General features: G+C 33.3%; 2 protein-coding genes across 2 annotated transcripts; both read left to right on the top strand.

The window, feature by feature from the left end:
• The first annotated feature begins 213 nt into the window (after positions 1-213).
• Positions 214-7264, top strand: LOC143580654 (putative helicase MAGATAMA 3). The gene is made up of 19 exons (XM_077063622.1): positions 214-547; positions 1165-1292; positions 1379-1576; positions 1643-1834; positions 1960-1995; positions 2087-2172; positions 2254-2304; positions 2420-2531; positions 3248-3353; positions 3437-3534; positions 3625-3738; positions 3818-3910; positions 4702-4755; positions 4827-4885; positions 5287-5371; positions 5452-5820; positions 5902-6024; positions 6899-6985; positions 7067-7264. The coding sequence occupies exons 1-19, from the start codon at positions 214-216 to the stop codon at positions 7262-7264; spliced, it is 2523 nt and encodes an 840-aa protein (XP_076919737.1).
• A 2281-nt stretch (positions 7265-9545) lies between these two features.
• On the top strand, positions 9546-10403 carry LOC143580655 (uncharacterized). Its single transcript, XM_077063623.1, has one exon. It carries the CDS (start codon positions 9546-9548, stop codon positions 10401-10403), a length of 858 nt encoding a protein of 285 aa, XP_076919738.1.
• Positions 10404-19810: the final 9407 nt, after the last annotated feature.

The raw sequence follows: 19810 nt of genomic DNA on the forward strand, positions 1-19810 counted from the left end.
TTGAGACGAGTTTGGCTCGGTTACAAAAACGAGCCAACTCAGCTCAATTTAAAATCAAGGTGTTTTTAATTAGTTTTATTCAAGATGACAAACTTTTTAAACAACCCAAGTCACCATCTTAGCCCTAGCCTGATTGGGTTACATGGGCCTATTATTATTAAATATGATTTAGATTTAAACCCTGTAGCTGCTGCCGCTGCCTGCGCCAATACCATGGCGATAGAGAGGAACCTCATTGAAGAAGAAGGATGCCTGAATCGCTTCTACAAAATCGTTCTCGGTTGGGACTACATGCGTCTTGTCCGAGACTCGTCCTCTGTAAGTTTTCTTCTTCTTATCATTACTAATTTCATCACTTTATTACTCGAATTCATCATTCTCTTCTGTTTGGAGCAGAAAGACCCCAAAATTAAGGAATTAGGGTTAAAACACGTCAAGGAGACGTACAAAGACGTTGATGATTACCTCGCAACATTTGAGCCTCTATTGTTTGAAGAAGTTAAAGCTCAAATCTTACAAGGCAAAGATGAAGAAGAAGAAGAAGAAGGTATTATTATTCTTACTATTAATATTATTAGTTTCAGTTGTTAGAGTAACACTTGGCAGATCCAAATATGGAAGCAAGTATTTGCAATGTAGAGAAATAGAAGAAGAAAAGAAAATATTATTGCTGTTGACATTTTAGAACAAATGTACTGTTTGGAAATTAAGCTAGCCAACAAACAAAATTGAGTTTAATTAAGAGAACTAGAACATGACGCCTTTAGATAGAAAACTAGAACCTGACAAACAAAAACTTCAACTCCTACCAATTAGAGTATTCAAACTCATTTACTCGTAAACGTTGAAGTGCAGCATGCATATATATGCTTGATCCTGTTGTAGTTATAATCAGAGCGTCACTTCAAAGTTTATTACAAACTTGATTTTGTTGAGGAAAACAAAGCTAACTAGACTGTAATATGACCAGGTGATGTAATGTGGAAAACCTAAGTGTAGTATGACAAATTAGAGTCATCTAGTAGTAAAAGTTGAAGTGCCACATGTACACACTCACACACACGTGTGTGTGTGTGTGTGCGTGTGCACTTATGTACTTATACAATTATACTGTTATACATATACAACTGTGATATTTATGTCTTCCCTTTTCCTGTTTTAAAGATATCGAATGGAAGCTGGGTATTGTAAATAAACCTTGTGAAACCGATGGATTTCATTTGCTTGAGTTACTTGTTGAAGATTGGGGATCCGTATCACAAAATGACCTATTGCTAATATCAGAACAGAAGGTAAACATTATGATTTTATGTTCATTTTCTCATATTTTCAACTTTATGCTACACTTTACAACTGTAAACCGAGTGCATCTTTGCAGTTTGTAGATGGTCAAAAACGTCCCACTACTTATGCATTTGCATTAGTTGAGCATCGTGTGGCAGATAAGCTTAGACTTAGAATGCACTTAGATGGAGAAATAAAACGAGTGTCCACAAACGACGCCACCACTTCAAAGAGACTTTTGAATGTGCGTTCGCGTATTACTGACCTAAATGTTACGTGGCACGTAATGAAGGTAATATTATTCATGTTTTACAAACTTTTATTGTATTTCTGTTGCAAATTATTGTTTTCCTTTCAGGTTTGCAGTTTATCAACCATAGCTCGTGAATATGTTGCTATGCGTTCGATTAGTTTCTTGCCATACAAGGATTTGATTTTGAAAGCTGCTGATAATATTCACAAGTCTGAAGATCAAGCTTGGAGAATTTCTACGCCTCTTATGGAATATATCCACGCGAACCATAATTCAACACAGCTGGAAGCTATACGTGTGAGCATTTACCCCTTTGCCCCCCTTTGACATGATGCCATTCAATTGTCTTGATTGTAGACTGCTGACAACATCTTTACACACGCGTGTACATTAACTCTCGTTTGTATATTTGTTTCATGCAGGCTGGTCTTTCACGCAGAAAATTTGTCCTGATTCAGGTTTTTCTTGTACCAAGATTTCTTGATATTTTTTTTATTGAATTTACTTTTTCACCTGAAAGAAACAAACTTCTATTATATGCTTTCTTAGGGTCCACCTGGAACAGGAAAAACACAAACAATTCTTGGGCTTCTTAGTGCTATATTGCATGCAACTCCAGCTCGCATGCATACTAAGTGAGTATAACTTTATTAGTCATTGCTTAAGGTTATTATGTTATTATCTTTGGTTTCATTTGTTCATAATATTTTGTGCAGGGGTAAAATAAGTGAGATAAAACGTGGGCCAGATTTACATATTGAAGACAAGTATGCTTTCTCACAGTTTCATTCTTTTAGCTTCTTTTGCTCAGTTACCTCTTTTTTATTGACATTTTATAACCATGCATCTTGTTTTGTGAAACACTTATTTTTTTTCTAACAGAAAAAAGCAATGGACAAAAGCTTCTCCATGGTTAACTGGAATTAATCCTAGAGATGCAATAACGCCTAAAGATGGTGATGATGGTTTTTACCCCACTACTGGCAACGATCTAGTAAGTTACTTAGTTCTGTTTTATTGCAATTTTATTTATTTTGGTGGTCCGTATATATTTATATTGTGGTTCATTACAGAAAATTACATTTTTGCGAGAAAAGAACGAAAAAACCTAAATCGTTTAGTTTTTTGATAAATGATTTACATTTTAAACTTTTGTGCTTCTTAAAGACAAATGTGTTTGTTGTATATAAAAAGTCATAAAACAAGTTTGTTCATGTTTTTTTAAAATTTTAACCGTGTACCTACACATATGTAAGTTCTATATATAAGTGAAATTTGTTTTTATTGTTCTTGAATTTCAGGAAAGATGAATAAACATTGCAATTCAACCATTTTGTTATATTATAAAGATATTTTATGATTAAAAAAGTGACAAATGTGTTTGTTGTATATAAAAAGTCACAAAACAAGAAACAAGTTTGTTCATGTTTTTAAAATTTTAACCGTGTACCTACACATATGTAAGTTCTATATATAAACGAAATTTGTTTTTATTGTTCTTGAATTACAGGAAAGATGAATAAACATTGCATTTCAACCATTTTGTTATATTATAAAGATGTTTTAAGATTAAAAGGTGAATGATTTTTTTGTTCTTTGTGTTCTCGCAGAAACTTTATTCTACCTATAACCCTCCCTCCCTCTCGCTCTCTCTCACACACACACATGTTATATTATTATATATAATATATTCCTCTAATGTCTACACAGAAACCAGAAGTCGTTAACTCCAGTCGTAAATACCGTGTGCGTGTTTTGGTGTGTGCTCCATCAAACTCTGCACTTGACGAGATTGTGTTGCGACTTTTAAGCACCGGTATTTGCCAAATATAATGCCAATTTTATCTTTTATTTTTATCTTCTTTGTTGTGCATTTATGTCACAATTTTTTCATTGTAGGCATTCGCGATGAAAATGATCGTTCTTACGCTCCCAAAATTGTTCGAATTGGTCTCAAGGCACATCATTCTGTCCAGGCTGTATCTATGGATTACCTGGTATGCATTCTTTTAATGCTGCATTCATTAAAGCTTATCAAAATAGAAAATGAGTAATTACATTGCAGGTTTGACTGTTTGACTTTTCAGGTGGAACAAAAACTTGCAGGCATGGATGTCCAAACTGCTGATAAACAAAAGCAAGGTGGCGGTGCAAGGGACCGAGACACGATTCGTGCTTCAATAATGGACGAGTCAGCAATTGTATGCAATTTCAGTTTTCAGCCTTATGGTGAGATTTAAATTATCATATGAGTTATAATATTTTGTATTTCTTTTGCAGGTGTTTTCTACTCTTAGTTTCAGTGGTTCAAGTCTTTTCACTAAACTGAATCGCAATTTCGACATTGTTGTGATTGATGAAGCTGCTCAAGCAGTAAGTTGTTTTGGATATCATTGCACTGGAATTTAACTTATGAAGATCATTTTTACCAAGGGTTAAATGTTATAAAAATTAATATATTAAAAACTACGTGCTTTTGTTAACAAGTTTAGGGATAATATAATGCTATAAACGAGCCAAGCTGAGTGGAGTCAAGCCAGGTTGGGCTCGGGCTCAGATTGTTTACAACGTTTATCTTAATGAGCTGAAATGTTGAGATCGACCTCGGCTCGTAAAAAGCTCAAGCTGGCTTGTGGCTTGTCAGGCCAACTGGTTTATTTAAAAAAATAATTTTATTTTTTTACCCATATGGATAATAAGAAGAAAAAAAAAATAAATGCTATTTTAAACAGACATAATGCATAGTTATAAACTACAAATTTATAATTTTTATATATTAAAATTTGGGTTTATACTTTTGGGTTATGACTTATATATTAAAATTTGGGCTTTAATATAAACAAGCCAATGTGCCAGCTATACGAGCCTAACAAGCCGAGCTTAACAATCAAGTTGATTTCGAGGGGGCCACGAGCCGCGAGTTTTTTAAACAGTCCAACTTAATAAACAAAAAAATAGTTTTTAAAGATTTCGTGTATTTTATACAAGTTCAAGGACTTTGATAAATCAATGAAAGGTTGAGGGACTTTTTCATGAAAACAATATATTGGTTTTTGGTATGGTATTAACCCCTTTATTAATACCAAACATATTTGATGATTTATGACATCACTAATCAAATATTACATCTACTATAGACGTTCACGTTCATTTTTACTTCACAGGTGGAGCCTGCAACACTAGTCCCTTTAGCCAGTGGATGCAAACAAGTATTTTTGGTATGTACGTATGCTTTTTTTAAACATCAATTTATCTAAAAGTAATGGCTTTTTTATTTTTTGTTTTGTAGGTTGGTGATCCTGTTCAGTTGCCAGCAACGGTTATTTCTCCTGTTGCTGAGAAATACGGGTAAGAACTTGATTAATACATTGTTAGGTTTTAGAGCACACACAAAAGCAATAATGACACGAGATTTACGTGGTTCAGTTACAGTGTGTAGCCTAGGTCCCCGGGGGCAACTAGGGTTTATACTTTTATTGAGTGATGATCTGTTTACAAGTACAAGAGATTATATATAGGCTAGCTAATTAGGGTTTAACCCTTTGCTAATCTTGCTAAACAAAAAAACTAACAAACTGGGTTTGGGCTACAAGGGCTGGCCAGGCCCGTTTCTGTTTCTGCCTTTTTCTCTAAATTTCGGCTATCCCATTAATGGGCTGGGCTGACGACAACATATCTCCAGCATACAACATTTACTATCATCCTTTCAGTTGTCTTCCAACTTTGACCTCATTGTATTTGCACTACAGTTACAGTATGAGCCTGTTTAAACGGTTTCAAAAGGCAGGATATCCAGTGCAAATGCTCAAGACACAATACAGGATGCATCCCGAGGTACGGTCATACCATCTGTACAAATTATATATATAATTACTGTGCAAATATATGATTTAAAGAGAGATACCATTTCACAGATTAGAAGTTTCCCATCAAAAGAATTCTATGATGGAGAATTGGAAGACGGATCGGATGTTAAAGACAGAACAAAGCGTTTATGGCACAAATACCGATGTTTGGGGCCGTTTTGCTTTTTTGATATACACGAAGGGAAAGAAACACAACCTTCCGGAAGCGGATCATGGGAAAATGTTGACGAGGTTGACTTTGTGTTGCTAATGTATCATGAATTGGTCAGCAGGTATCCAGAACTTAATTCAAGTTCCAGACTTGCAATAATATCCCCTTACAGATATCAAGTGAAGCTCTTTCGTTCAAAGTTTAAGGAAAAGTTTGGTGTCGATTCAGAGAAAGTTGTGGATATTAACACCGTGGATGGTTTCCAGGTTATTTTATTTTTTATTTTTTTAAAATTACGTATATCCTCTTTTTATGTTCAAAGCTTCAATTTAGCGTTTTAAATACAGGGTCGAGAAAAAGACGTTGCAGTATTTTCATGTGTTAGGGCAAGTAAAGAGAGAGGTATCGGATTCGTTGCTGATTTTAGGCGAATGAATGTTGGTATAACTAGAGCAAGAGCTTCCGTCCTGGTATGATTTGCCATTAACTATTAAATCTTCTTTTTTGCTATTATAGAGGTGCTTATTTTGACCCGTTTGTTTAAGAATTTGTTAATTTGTATTTTTTTTAGTATTTCAAACGGGTCAAACAAAAGAACTAACTTATTCATGTCGTGTCTATTTGCTTAAAATTGTGTCAGCGGGTCGTGTTTTTGGTCAATCCATTTTTTGTTCGTTTACAAATTTGATAATACTTACTTAGTAACAGTTTGAACAGTTAATTACTACGATTTATATGAAACCTTTTGTAATTTGTTACATTGTAATTGTATTTATCTCTCATTCTTAATTAACAAAGCTGTGTTTATGTATTTAGCTCCAGATTAGAATAAGCAAATGGAAATAATCAGAGAATGAACACGGAGAACTAATATAATAAAATTGTTGGAGTTAAAGAGTAGATAAAATGTTCAAAAGAGAAATTAATTTCACTTTTTAAAAGTTAATCGGTATATGAAAAATTAAAAATCAAAATATTGAACTATAAATTTTAACATATTTCATTTCTGGAATCAAAATATGAAGTAATTTAAAAACTCTCAAATGGGTTAACATTTCAACCCGCTTTTTTTAATGGGCTGTGTTCTGGTTGACTTGTTTAAGAATACGCCTCATGTCAGCCAATGAAAACCTATGTTTTGTCTCATGTTCAGGTTGTGTCAGAATTGCTGTCCCTAGTTAAACTGGTTGAAGTTGCCCAGAGTCTATTTTTAGTGCATATTGCATACAACCTCCTAAATCATTTATTTTCTAAATAGTTTATTCTCATATTTATGTCATTTTGTTTTTTTAATTTTTATCTTTTGTCATAACTAACCATTAATATATGCTATGATCACGGTAGGTGGTTGGTTCAGCCGATGCATTGAGAAAAGACGAGCACTGGAAAAACTTGATTACAAGTGCAGAGGAGAGAAACTGTCTCTTCAAGGTTGGTATATAATTAATTGCTTGATTAAAACTATCCATTTATAGATTATAATACTCATTAATTTGCTGTTTTTTTTTTCAGGTTTCGAAGCCGTACATGGAATTCTTTAGTGATGATAACCTTGCATCAATGAAAGTAGAGGAGGCTGTACCAGATAGATTTGGTCCTGTTGATATGGACCCTGATTATGATATGAACATTGAAGATGATCAAGTTCCACAAGATGATGATTATGGAGATGATGATGCTGGGGGAGATGATGGTGGCATGGATGAATAATATATTTAATTTTTCTGTTGACATGGATCCATGCTAATCTTAATTTTCCTTTTTTTTAAAAAATATAGTTTATTTTCTAATGTAACTTATTAGATTATATTCAAACTATTTAGTTTACACTTAACACTTACAGCATAAGTTTTATTATTAAAAAAAATGTTTATTCAGTATGATATATTTTTAGTCCACAAAATATGTATGTTGGATTTAAAGATATACTACCGGGAAAGAGAGAATTATTGTTCTATACATAAAAACTAGGTGGTGCTTGGTTCAAGGATGGATTTCAAAGAAATTGAACTGGAATTGGAAAACTTTCCATCTAAAATCGTATTTGTTTTGTCATAGTAAGGAATTAGAATTCGAAAAGGTTCATCTGCGAAGTGAAATTCAACTTTCATTCCGATTACCTAAGGACTTCTTCAATTCCTCCAATAACTTAACTTTTCGTGATCCATATAGTGGTAATTATGTCTCAAATACTGGATGAAAAAAAGAAGAGAATAAAACATTATAATATTGTTTTCCGATTTATATAAAGCATTGGACATTAATTATATTCAAAACATAGAAAAAGTGAAACTATAATACAAATAAAAACAGTTAATAAATAAATACAATTATTAACGTCACTTAGCTTTCATTATTTTTTTTTTCTTTTCTATAAATGTTACAACCTTCATAATTATTCAAATTCAACTCAAATTCAGCATCACCTTTCACCTTTCAAAATTAACTAAATCGTAAATTTTATTTTTTATTTTTATTTTTTTATTGTTCAATTTAAGTCGAGTTGAGAAATCAGCAAATAATTACCATAGTTCATATATATTTCATGGATTAAGTTATTCTACAAATAGATACAAAAATGAGAAGTATGAGAAGGATTTATAGCCACATAAAAAATCCTTAATAATAAAAAAAATCATAACTTAAAATTTAATAAAAAAATGAAAAAGGTAAAAACACAAAAATGTTTCCACCGTCTTCCTCATTCTAAAAAAATAATAATAAAAATAAAAACAAGGAACACGATATTGAGGGAAAAAAATCATTATGTTTTTTTGTTTATCATTGTGTTTATTTTCGTCATTGATTATGTCTTTTTTTTCTTGATATTGTGTTATGTTACTCAAAATTGCATTATATTTTATTCGGTATTGTATTATATTTTTCGATATATTGTGTTTTTTCATTTATAATTGTGCTTTTTGTTTATTATCGTCATTGTGTCTTTTCGGCGTTTTTTTATTGGAATGGGAATGACGAAGGAAACCTTTTTGTTTTTTTAATTTTTATTTATATTTTGAGTTATGATTTTTTAATTAATTTTTTGAGTAGACTCAAATCTTTCTCAAAACTTCTCATTTTTTGTCTCAATTTATATTTTAGCATTTCCCTAAATTTCATTTAAGTCGCTATATTAAAATAAACTTTCAGATTTATAATTTTCTTTACATGTTTGATGAATTTTTCTTCAAAATGGGACAAAACTTTTTTTTAAGGATCAATTAATATTTACTGAGAACAAATTAATTAATATTCAGTGAGGAAAAAAACAGAGGTCAAGATAGCAAGCAGCTACCCAGTCAAAATACATCAACAACAAACAAGACTAAAAACTATTACCATACATACACAAACCACCCAACCATCTATAACTCTGGATCATTTTCAAGCTCAAGTTTCTCCCATTTTTCCCAAGAGAGTCAAGTTTATTTCTTCGACCTATTACGAATCCAAAAAAAAACTTAACCCTCTTATTTCACCTATTGTACTACAACAATTCACCAGCCCTCCCCCAACACTGCCGCCTTCCTAGCCTTTCAAATACACCAAATTGTTGTTAGGCAACCACATGAAAGATCTTAGCTTTCCATTTAGATAACCGACAATGCTTGTACAAATCCAAAAACTTGTACAAGCATTTAAAATGACTGATCTTAAAAGTTGTTGTGGTGTCAGATCCTGTCTGGTAAAATAGGAATTTTGTAGTGATTATGAAAAATCACCTAAAAAAATTCTATTCTCCTACAAACCATTTGCTCATCTAAATTTTTCCTATTTTGAAAAAAAAAAAAATCCAAGTTCGTGACACATCTAATAAAAATTGATGGGAAAGAAAAAAAAAAAGGTCGATGTAGGTGTAATAAAACGGGTAATAAAAATTATAAAAGCCGTGTCAGACAGACTTTAGTGACTTGATCTGTTCAGTTATAACCGAAAACCAATTGGCGCCAAAATCAGTTGTTCCCCTCTAACAGTTAGTTTTCCGTCAACAATGACGTCTACTCCCGACGTGCTCGTCGCCACCGTCATCCTCCTGCTCACCGTCACGACCGCCGTCCGCGAAGGCGAACTCACGGTCATGTTCGGCGTCCTGAGAGCCAGAGGCTACCACCTCTTCGCCAACGCCATCTCGACTTCCGACGTCCACTACGACCTCCGATCCGACGGTAACTTCACCTTACTCGCTCCCATCAATTCTGCTTTATTCGCCTTGGATATGACCATGCCGGCCTCCAATTACGTCACCACTCTCCGTTACCACGTCATTCCACGCCGTATGTCCATGATTGACCTCTTAGGCCTCCCGCCGTCGGCTAATTCCGTTCCCACGCTTGTTCCGGGACGAGACATTCACGTCGAGCAGCGTCGGTCGGTCCGCTCGTTGATTACGATCGGAGGCGTTGATATCGTTGTTCCGGGAATGCATTACGGGCGGAATATGGCCGTACATGGATTAGGAGGTATTCTGGAGTACAGACATCATCATTCAAGAAACTCGCCGGCGAATTCGGCCGGGACAGGTAGATCTCCGCCTCCTCCGGCTTATAACATAACCGGAAACTACTCGTTTCAGTTTCCGGTGGCGATTGAGTCTCCACTGGCGTCACATTTACCGCAGAATCAGACGGTATCGAATGCAGACGGTGATAAGAGGCCTAATTCGGGTCCAGTCCGTTCGGAATCATTTAAAGTGAAGGCGGAAGAAGGAATGCGGAGAGGCAGGTTGCTGGAGATAGGTTCTGATGAGATGTATGACCTTTTGGCTAGTGATGATGTGAAAGAATTGAGTCAGGAGGATGATGAAACCCTAGACTGTTTGCTAGGTGATGAATACTCCGGGACGGATTAACGTGATCTTTGGACAGTGATCGATTGGGGAATATATCATATCAGGTAATATGTTGTAACTAGACTGGTTTTTGTTGTTGAATGCTTGCTTTGTATTGTATAAATTGTTGATATATAATAAAAGCTGGTCTTTGTTTGTTTCCATAAGAGCATCACCCTTAATGAACCTATTTAGTTAACTGAAAAGTAATAGTGTATGGTTAACAGCAAAAGGGTATAATGGGTCATTGATCAGTGTGTTGCAACATATATGTAAGGCTAAAGAAATTATAGGCAATTTGGGAATTATTGGAAGCAGAATATTTTTATTAGAATGAAGGCATAAATTGTAAGGATAGTTGACAAATGGAAGTCATTTATTATAATGATGATTAAAGCTGATTCTGTCTCAATTTTGACCAAAAAAAAAAGGAATAAATAATGGAGAAGGGTTACAGGTTTATATGTATGGTGGTGTCCAAGTAGAGTATTAAAAGAGAGAACAAAACAACCAATTTCGTCCCGTGGTCAAAGTCAAAGGCGGTGTTTTCGCATAAAAATGAACTAAGATCTTTATTTGAGTGGCTTTAGAACAATAAATGCGGTTAAATGGTGGAATGGTGATTGTTGGAATCAAAACCGACTTATAATGCCAAATCAATAGTTGCTCATTACCTATAATGAATAAGTATATTACAGATGTTAAATTTAAATGCAGTAGGCGGGTTTGGTGGAGTACCAAATGGGGGGAGGTATGTATGTCTCTGATCGTGGGGATAAATTAAGTAAAGTAAATTGGATCGAGTGGTGAGTACATGAGTGCCGTGGAGGAGTTGAGTTGAGTTGAGTTGATTAGAATTAAAGATATTCAACAAAATTCGAGGGCTGATGGTTGATGGAAGGGGATGAAAATTCTAGCTATTTCCTTCCGTGGTGTTTTAAACGCTAATTTAAATTAAGTAATAATAGGTTACATGGATTGGTTTGTATGTTGATGTTGTTTGGATGGATAACCCAACATTCTTGAAAAATTTAAGGAACCTCTTAAGTCAAGACCCACCCTTTGTTGTCCGGTGTTAGATACGGGAAAGGCGGAGGCGATGGTAAATAAAGTATGCGGTCTGGGAGTGTGATGGAGACCGATCACCCGCACCTGATGGGCTTAATTTTAAATTCTTGAAAAGGTTTTGGAGATGTTTTGTGGATAATTTTGTAAAAGTATTTACAAAATTCTTTAATATCGGTTCTCTTAGTATGGGTGTTATATTGCACTATACCAAAAGTAAAAGATGTGAAATTTCTGACCGATTAGCCTTATTGGGTGTATTAATAAAGTCATATCAAAAGTGTTGGTAAACCCTCTAAAAACGGTTATCGGGAAATTGATTTAAGATAGACAAACAGCATTCCTTTCAAAAAGGAGTATTTTGGATAGACCGTTGATGTTAAACGAGTTGGTGGCTTCGTTGCGTAAGTCGAAAAATGGGGAATGATTTTCAAAGCGGACATAAAGAAGGCGTATGATTCCTTAAACGGGGGATTCCTTGTTTTGTGGAGGAAGTGGGTTTCGGTGATCCTATCGGTGGGTCGGGCGTCACATCTGGTGAACGGATCTCCTATGCGGTAATTTTCTTGCTCTCGGTGTCCAAGACAAGGTGACCTGTTATCGTTGTTTCTTTTTATGATAGCTATGAAGGCTTTATCTAGGGTTATGAAAAGGGCAGTTGATGAGGGTATTTTCTAGGGATTGCACTGTGGTTGGAGCGGGCCGATGTTATCACACCTTATTTATGCTGATGATGTTGTCTTCGTTGGACAATGGGATATCGAAAATGCGAGGTTTTTGGCACGTGCGTGAATCCAACTGAAAAACAAGCTATGGCTGACATGTTCCGGTGTCGTGTTGGAAGTTTTCCGTTTAAGTATCTTGGTCTCCAAATAGGGGGAACATGAACCTAATTAAATATTGGGACCTGGTGGTGGAGTTGTTTCAGAAAAGGTTATCGACATAGAAGGTGAAAACATTATCGTTTGGTGGTCGAGCAGTTGCATTGAAATCGGTTCTGAACTCGCTACCCACCTACTACTTCTCACTCTTCCGAGCTTCAGATGGAATTATTGATAACTTGAGAGATTGAGAAGGGTGTTCTTTTGGGGCGGGACAGATGACAAAGCGAAGATAAACTAGGTCGCATGGGAACGGGTAATGGCTCCAAAAGAATATGGCGGGTTAAGATTCGATTCATTTAGGGACATAAACTCAGCTCTTCTTGCAAGGTGGTGGTGGAGGTTTAAGGGGGAACGTGAGGGGTTATAGAGAAGGGTAATTTGGTTAATTCATTACACGTCGAGGGCATGGAAGCCTATTCCTACTAAGTTATCATTACTGGGCTCGTGGGAAAAAACATGGATGAATTAAACTTAATAGGAATAAAGTTGGATTATTTGATGATTAAAGATGGAAAAAAGTCCCTATTCTGGCTTGATTTGTGGGTTGGTGAAGAGATGTTATGCAACACATTTCCTTTAATGTTTAGGTTGGAACAATATAAGGAATGTTGTGTGGCAGTGATGGTGAATGGGGAGTTATGTGGTGTTTGGGATTGGAGGCGAAGACCGGGGTCTATACAGGAGATAATTGAATTGATTTTGTTGCTCCAGGTTTGTCAAAATGTGCAGCTTGGGGATGGTATGGATAGGACCTGTTGGTCCATTAACGATTCAAGTGATTTTCTATGGCCGGGCTAAAACAGAAGATCCAAGAGTTAACCCGTACGACTCCAAACTACAGATTCGTGTGAAACAATTGGGTCCCGAGAAAGGTGGGAATATTGGCTTGGAGAATTGAGTTGGAGAGGATACCGGTAATGACATTGTTGGCCAAGAGAAACATTGATGTGGGTTGGTATCTTGTCCGGTTTGTGACAATACGGATGAACACCTTTTCGTGTCTTGCAGGGTGGCACAACTGGTTTCGCAGGCGGTTTCGTCATGGTGTGTTTGGAATGTTAGAAATGATATGGTGTTCAATGGATTTGTATAAACTTACTAATTTTTCAAAGCGTAAAGCGAAGATTTTTCATGCCATTTGTTAGGGTCGATTTGGTGTGTTTGGAATGCAAGAAACGATATGGTGCTCAATGGCAAACCGATTATGATGGAAAGTAAGAGGTGTCAAAAAAAAAACCCGGTTTGGGATCGGTTTTATGCAAACCGAACAAGCTTGACAATAAAACCGGTTTAACCCAAACTGGTTCCCAAACCGGTTCCCAAACCGCGAGTTCCAAAATCGGTTCCCCTTAAGATCTACCAAACCAATTTTAAAACCGAACCGGTTTGAGGAAAACCGGTTAAAACCGGACCGAATCAACCTGGACCAGGCCGGTCTATCTTGCTTCTAAATCGGTTTATAAACCGAACCGGTTTGACCAGCTGTTGACCAAACCGGTTCGCTTTATAAACCAGTTCGGTTTGGGTTTAAAACCGGTTTTGTAATCAAGACGCTTAGTACCTTTGGATAAAACATAGACCGGGTAGAACATCACTATCGTGGGAGGATTGGTGTAGGTTCAAAGTGTAACTCGGTTAGGCTAGAATAAATATAATCTGGTGTATGGTCATTTTCGGGGATGGCTGAGTCTAGCTTCTTGTTAGGCCCAATGATTATGTTTATCATTGTTTTTTTTATTATTAATGGATATCTTTGTTTGTTTTTTTAAAAAAAGTAATTTTTAATTAAAAGTTAAAATTGATAAGTGACTGAAAGAAATGACGCCACTAATTCGGATAATTCTGGATAAAGCTTAGGTGAAAGTTTATAATTGTTGAGATCTTATAGAATGAGAAAAATAAAAGATTAAAATTCGATAAGAAGAAAATATCTAATGCTAAACATTGTTTTCACACGAGTGAGACATAGAGTTATTTATCATATCACGTGTTACAAAAGTTGAAGCTAAAAAAGACCGGTAAAATCTGGTTTTGTAGAGTTATGCATAAGTTTTTTTTTTGTTTTTGTTTTTTTATGGCGACTTTATTTGTGTGTTAGGTCATCGCTTTCATTAATGAAGAGTTCTGTTGTTGTATTCCGGTCAGACTTGGTTTGGGGGTTCCCTGGGAAACCATACTGTCAGTTGCCACTTCACAGTCGTTATGCCATAATAAGAGTATAACTCTCTGGCGTAACACACAGTGAGACTAAAACCCGGGTGGGCTCGAGATTCAAACTGACAGTCTCGAAAGGCCTAACTTAAATCTTTCATTGTCAATATTCACCCGAAGTGCCACCAATAAAGATTAAACTTGAGTCTCTATTGAAAAACCTAAGCATTTCTACTAGTATGCCACAAATGAGGGATGAGTTATGCATTGGTTAATAAGTAATTATCACTCCATTTAACTTTTCTAATATAAAACCACTCAAATTTTATTATATTCATTTTATAAATGCTACTAGTTTGAGGCCCGTCTATTACACAGGTAATTGATGAAAATTTTAAAATCTAGCCATTAAGTGAAATTCAGTCAACAAAATTGCCATATATTGTTAACTAGATTTCATCCCCGTATTACGGGGGTTGTTTTACATTATTCGTTTTATTTTTTATATATGTATATTTGGATTTTAATTTTATTTATTGTAAGAAAGTTAATAATTAATATACTTGAGGTTTAATAATAAAATAGTTTCATAAATAAATGATATGTTATAATCCGGTTTAAAAGCTATCTAGGTTTGGTGATACCCATTACCCGTTTATTTTCTTTATTATAAAATTGTTTCTTAATTATAAATAATATTTTTTTAAATAAAATAGGATCTTAATTTTTAGTATATCCCTGTTTTATATGAATTTTCATATCAAATATTTTATAAGATTAATTTTAATATAATGAGATGTTATAACCCATTTAAGAGCTATCTGGGTTTGATAAGACCTTTAGCCGTGAATTCGGGTCAAATGCTTGAGAAACATTCATTTACAAACAAGGCAATCTGATGGCTTGAGAGAATATATTTCTTTTTTGGATTTTAATTTTCTTTATTGTAAGAAAGTTAATAATATACTTAGGGTTTGATGATGAAAGAGTTTTATAAATAAATAATATGTTATAACCTGTTTAAAAGCTATCTGGATTTGGTGACCAATGACCCGCTTATGTTTTTTACTATAAAATTGTTTATTAATTATAAATAATATATTTTTCTTTTTAAATTGGATTTTAAATTTTAGTATATCCCTATTTTATAGGATTTTCATATCAAATAATTGGTAAGATTAATTTTTAATTTAATGAGATGTTATAACCCGTTTAAGAGCTATCTGGTTTTGGTAAGACCCATATCCATGAATTTGGGTTAAATCAATGAGAGGTCTCCATTTAAAAATCAAGAAATCTGGTGGCTTCCATAAAAGGGGGAGCGACCACATCGCGACACATAAAATTTTTGGGTTTTCGTTTATATATATTATAGATATAATTACAATTTACATTAATCTTGTAAAAATTACATAACTAAGGTTACACCAATATGTTTCAAATAAGTAAAAAACTTGTATGCTAATTTGTTGTTGTATTGATCGGTATACATTATTTATCAAAAATCAAAATCTTTAGTCCACATGTTCTTGTGACTTATGATAAGGTAACATATAGGTTTGTTTGTAACTCTTGATGTAGCAACGTATAGTTATCCGTGTGACAAATAAAGTTCGTTCAAGTACATACCAACCCTAAATAATGAAAAAAATATATCCATTAAGCTAACAAAAAAAATATTCATGCACATAAAATATTATACCTTTTATACAATTTATATGATGTCGTTTGAGATCATTTGTTCATTTTTATCCAAAATACATGATTATCCCAAAAACCAAATTACCTGAACTTTGATGATATAATCATCCTTAGAATCTTTAGAGTATGACAAATTTTTAATTGATTTTATATTTTACAATTAAAATTGTATAATCAAACAACATATAAAATCAAAAATTAAAATATAACAAAATGATTTGTTTCATTTGATATGAATGTAATTCATAGGAAAATGACAAAGACATATTAACCTTAAAGTCATTGTTCAAATAACAGTGATTATTCAGAGTTAAGAGAATATTAGATGATTTAAAGTTACATAAAGTGAAAGTAGTGATTTTTATTTATAATTGTTCAAAGTTTTGGATCAGTAATGACTAAATTTTGAAAATCCCGTGTTATTAGTTAATATTATTGAAAGTTGTTAAAATACTTAATTAATCGATATATATATATATATATATATATATATATATCTTAACAACTTCTAGAGAAAAAAAGGAAGAAGAAGAAGCAAATATTTCGGATTTTATAAAAGCATGGCAAATGACTTTTAACCTAATTAACTAGTTTTTTCAATTAATATGAAAATCTAGTATCCTTGAAATGCAACAAGGAATATGATTAAGCTACAAATAATAAGAAAATTAAAAATAAAAATAATAAATATCTCTTCTATTAAGTTACACTAAATTAAGGTTTGAATCTTAACAAATTTTTATAACATATTTTAATAATAAATGTTATAACTGTATTTTTTTTTAAATTTTGTATATAGCTTTATTATTTTGAATATAAACCATAATAAACACTTTAATTATGTACTAACCAACAGGAAGCACTAACATAACCCCAATTCGTTATATTTATATAAAAATAAAATTAATAAGTTAATATAATATTGAAATTATGTTAAAACCTAACGAAAACTATATTCTATGAATCTAGGTTTCAATATCCTAAATGATTTTTGGAAAGCAAAAATAGTGAGATGAGATTGAAATAAATTTTTTGGTTTAAAGTTTTGAATTTGAATTCTTTTAATTAAGTAATTTGTCTTATAAGGCATATTAAATTAAATATACTTAAATGTATAAAAAAGGTATAAAAAGTCATAAAATATAGGTTTTGAAGCATTTTATATAAAAATTAAGTAAATAAATGACATGTAGTTCATATAGTAAATCGCTATACATATGGATATGGATTGTAATTATAATATTCAACTTTAATTAATTAATTAAAGCTAAACACCAAGATTTATGTAATATGTATTCTCCATTTTTACAATATTTATACAAAATGTTTAGAGAAATTAAGAAAATACACATTTTCCTGAGTTCAAATGCATATGAGAAAATTTTAAATCCAAATTTGAAACCAATATTATATAAAATATTATGCACCGTGGCTCGAATCCCAGTTTAAAAATAATTTGTAGTTTATTATCATACAAATCTAAATTCTTCGACAATGATGCGTCTTTATTCTCTTTCATTTGCAATTATTTATGACTTCAAAATTCTATTCTAACAGGCCTGCAACTTTAATGTTGAAATTTCCTTATTTTCTTATTTCACCATTAATGTTAATGAATGAATCAGTTAGGATTACCTTTAATAAAAATAAAGTTAAATACATATATTAAATGGCTTAAAGATAAGGGACCATATATTAAAACGGAGCTGAAAAGAAGATGAGGAAGACTATGAGATTGACAAGTGGCAAAATTAAGTAGTCTTTTATTATAATAGACAGATTACCTATAAATATGAGTATTTTTTTTGGAACGACCAACTAAGTAACGCCGGGTACTCCGTACGCGGCCCCCAATAGCTAAAGGTAGCCCGAGCCGGCCACGAGTCCGGACGGACGGAGCCCCTAGTAGTCCACCTACTGAGGGATTCCCCGAATAAAACCTGACCCCCACGCCTGCCAAACAGCAGGACAGCGAGGAGCTTGTAAAACCGGGTGAGATCAGGACTCGAACCCTGGTAAGCCAGGGCCATCCCTCATATCTCCCATATAAATTGATGATAGTGAGGTTTGAATCCCCTACCTCTCACTAGTAAAGTGGGTGCTCTCTACCATTAAGTCACATTTAATTTATCCTATAAATATGAGTATAAGGGTTAGCGTAGGTGGAGTGTAACATTTTACTTGGTAAAAGAAATGAAACAAATGTGAAAATTAATTATATTCTTGTGATTGTTGTTTTCGAGTTTAACATTAAATAGGAGGAAATTGTGAAGAAAAATATAATATTATAATTGCTCTATTTACATGATAAATATAAACTTTTGTTTTAGTAGAATAAACAATAATGAAACTTGATTGCTTTTGTAGTTATTTTAAAATAACAGTTCCGTTCAAAGAAAGATAAAAATTTTGGTAACTTTTATTATTGAACATAATTTATTCTTTGTTGTTCTAGATACTTTGATCCTAATTGATATATTACCTTCATGTCAGTATTCCCTTAATATGACATAAGATATCGCCATAATAGCAAGTGACTAGAGTTTACCAGAAAATAACAAAGATACAAAAAGTTTACAAATTTCAAAACATAAATTTACACCAGATCACCAATCAACCCATTCTAATGACTCAAATTTTGCTTTATATTTAATCCATTGGAATGCTTGTGCTTTTGATCACCTCCAATAACTTGTTGATAGATGTCTTTCTATTGTTAAAAGTCATCTCCTTATGAGCCTGAGCCTTTCATAAACTGATAAACAACAAGAAGCAGTGAGAATTATCGTGTACATTGTCTTTAATCTGACTGTGTTTAAGGGGAAACGTTTCTCCACCTCTTAAGAAATTCTGGATTGAGAAGGTGAAAATGAGAGAGACTTTACCCAGTGGCGGATCTAGACATAAATCTCAGGGGGTAACGTTCAATTTTCTTTTTTATCATATATCATACAATGTAGACAAAACAGAAGTAGAAACGTGATAATAAATAAAATAAACACATGGATGTAAATTTCCCCTTTTTGGTTTTTAAAAGCGTGAAATCGAGCCATGACACATTTTCCTTTTACTCAATCAAATATTTCTCTTTCGACCGCACAAATTAAAGTATTGGTCAATTACACACCACACATTCGCATGCGCAAACTCGATAAACCAAAGGAAAAGTGGTGTGCTTTCTGGTTTCCATCATTACACAGGTAAAGTCACGCATTCCACCCTATTTTGCAAATTTATCATCTTCCTTTAAAATGCGATATAAGTTTATACGGACATCTGAAATACACCCTCTATTTTCATTACTAAAATCATTCGGATGCATCTCCGAAAATGTCGCTATCTTAGATATGTCAAACTTGGAAAACGAATCTTATAGATTTAACCCAGGCATATTTTTTAGCAAACTAGTTGAGAACTCAGTGAATCTATTTCCAAGTTCTTGAATTCGCATATCCAAACCGTATTAAAAACTTCAACCTCAAAATGATGATTCTATTGAACATGTTTCTGTTTGATGTTCCTCGTTCAAACAAAAGAAAAAAATTTAATGGCTTTTATTTGCTTTGGGTTATAAACTTAGTTTAGGCTTTATTTGATTTGAACTTTTAAATTGGTTGTGCTTTAAAC

The sequence above is a fragment of the Bidens hawaiensis genome, unplaced genomic scaffold, assembly GCF_021521415.1.
Source record: "Bidens hawaiensis isolate Kalapana, Puna unplaced genomic scaffold, B.hawaiensis_p1.1 tig00030545_1, whole genome shotgun sequence".
In the NCBI taxonomy this organism is placed as follows: Eukaryota; Viridiplantae; Streptophyta; class Magnoliopsida; order Asterales; family Asteraceae; genus Bidens; species Bidens hawaiensis.

Bases quoted from the DNA above. Each gene is read 5' to 3' on its own strand.
- LOC143580654 (XM_077063622.1), top strand. From the start codon at position 214: ATGGCGATAGAGAGGAACCTCATTGAAGAAGAAGGATGCCTGAATCGC. The intron at 1,835-1,959 runs GTGAGCATTTAC...TGTTTCATGCAG, and splicing joins CACAGCTGGAAGCTATACGT to GCTGGTCTTTCACGCAGAAA. The intron at 6,025-6,898 runs GTATGATTTGCC...TGATCACGGTAG, and splicing joins GAGCAAGAGCTTCCGTCCTG to GTGGTTGGTTCAGCCGATGC.
- LOC143580655 (XM_077063623.1), top strand. From the start codon at position 9,546: ATGACGTCTACTCCCGACGTGCTCGTCGCCACCGTCATCCTCCTGCTC.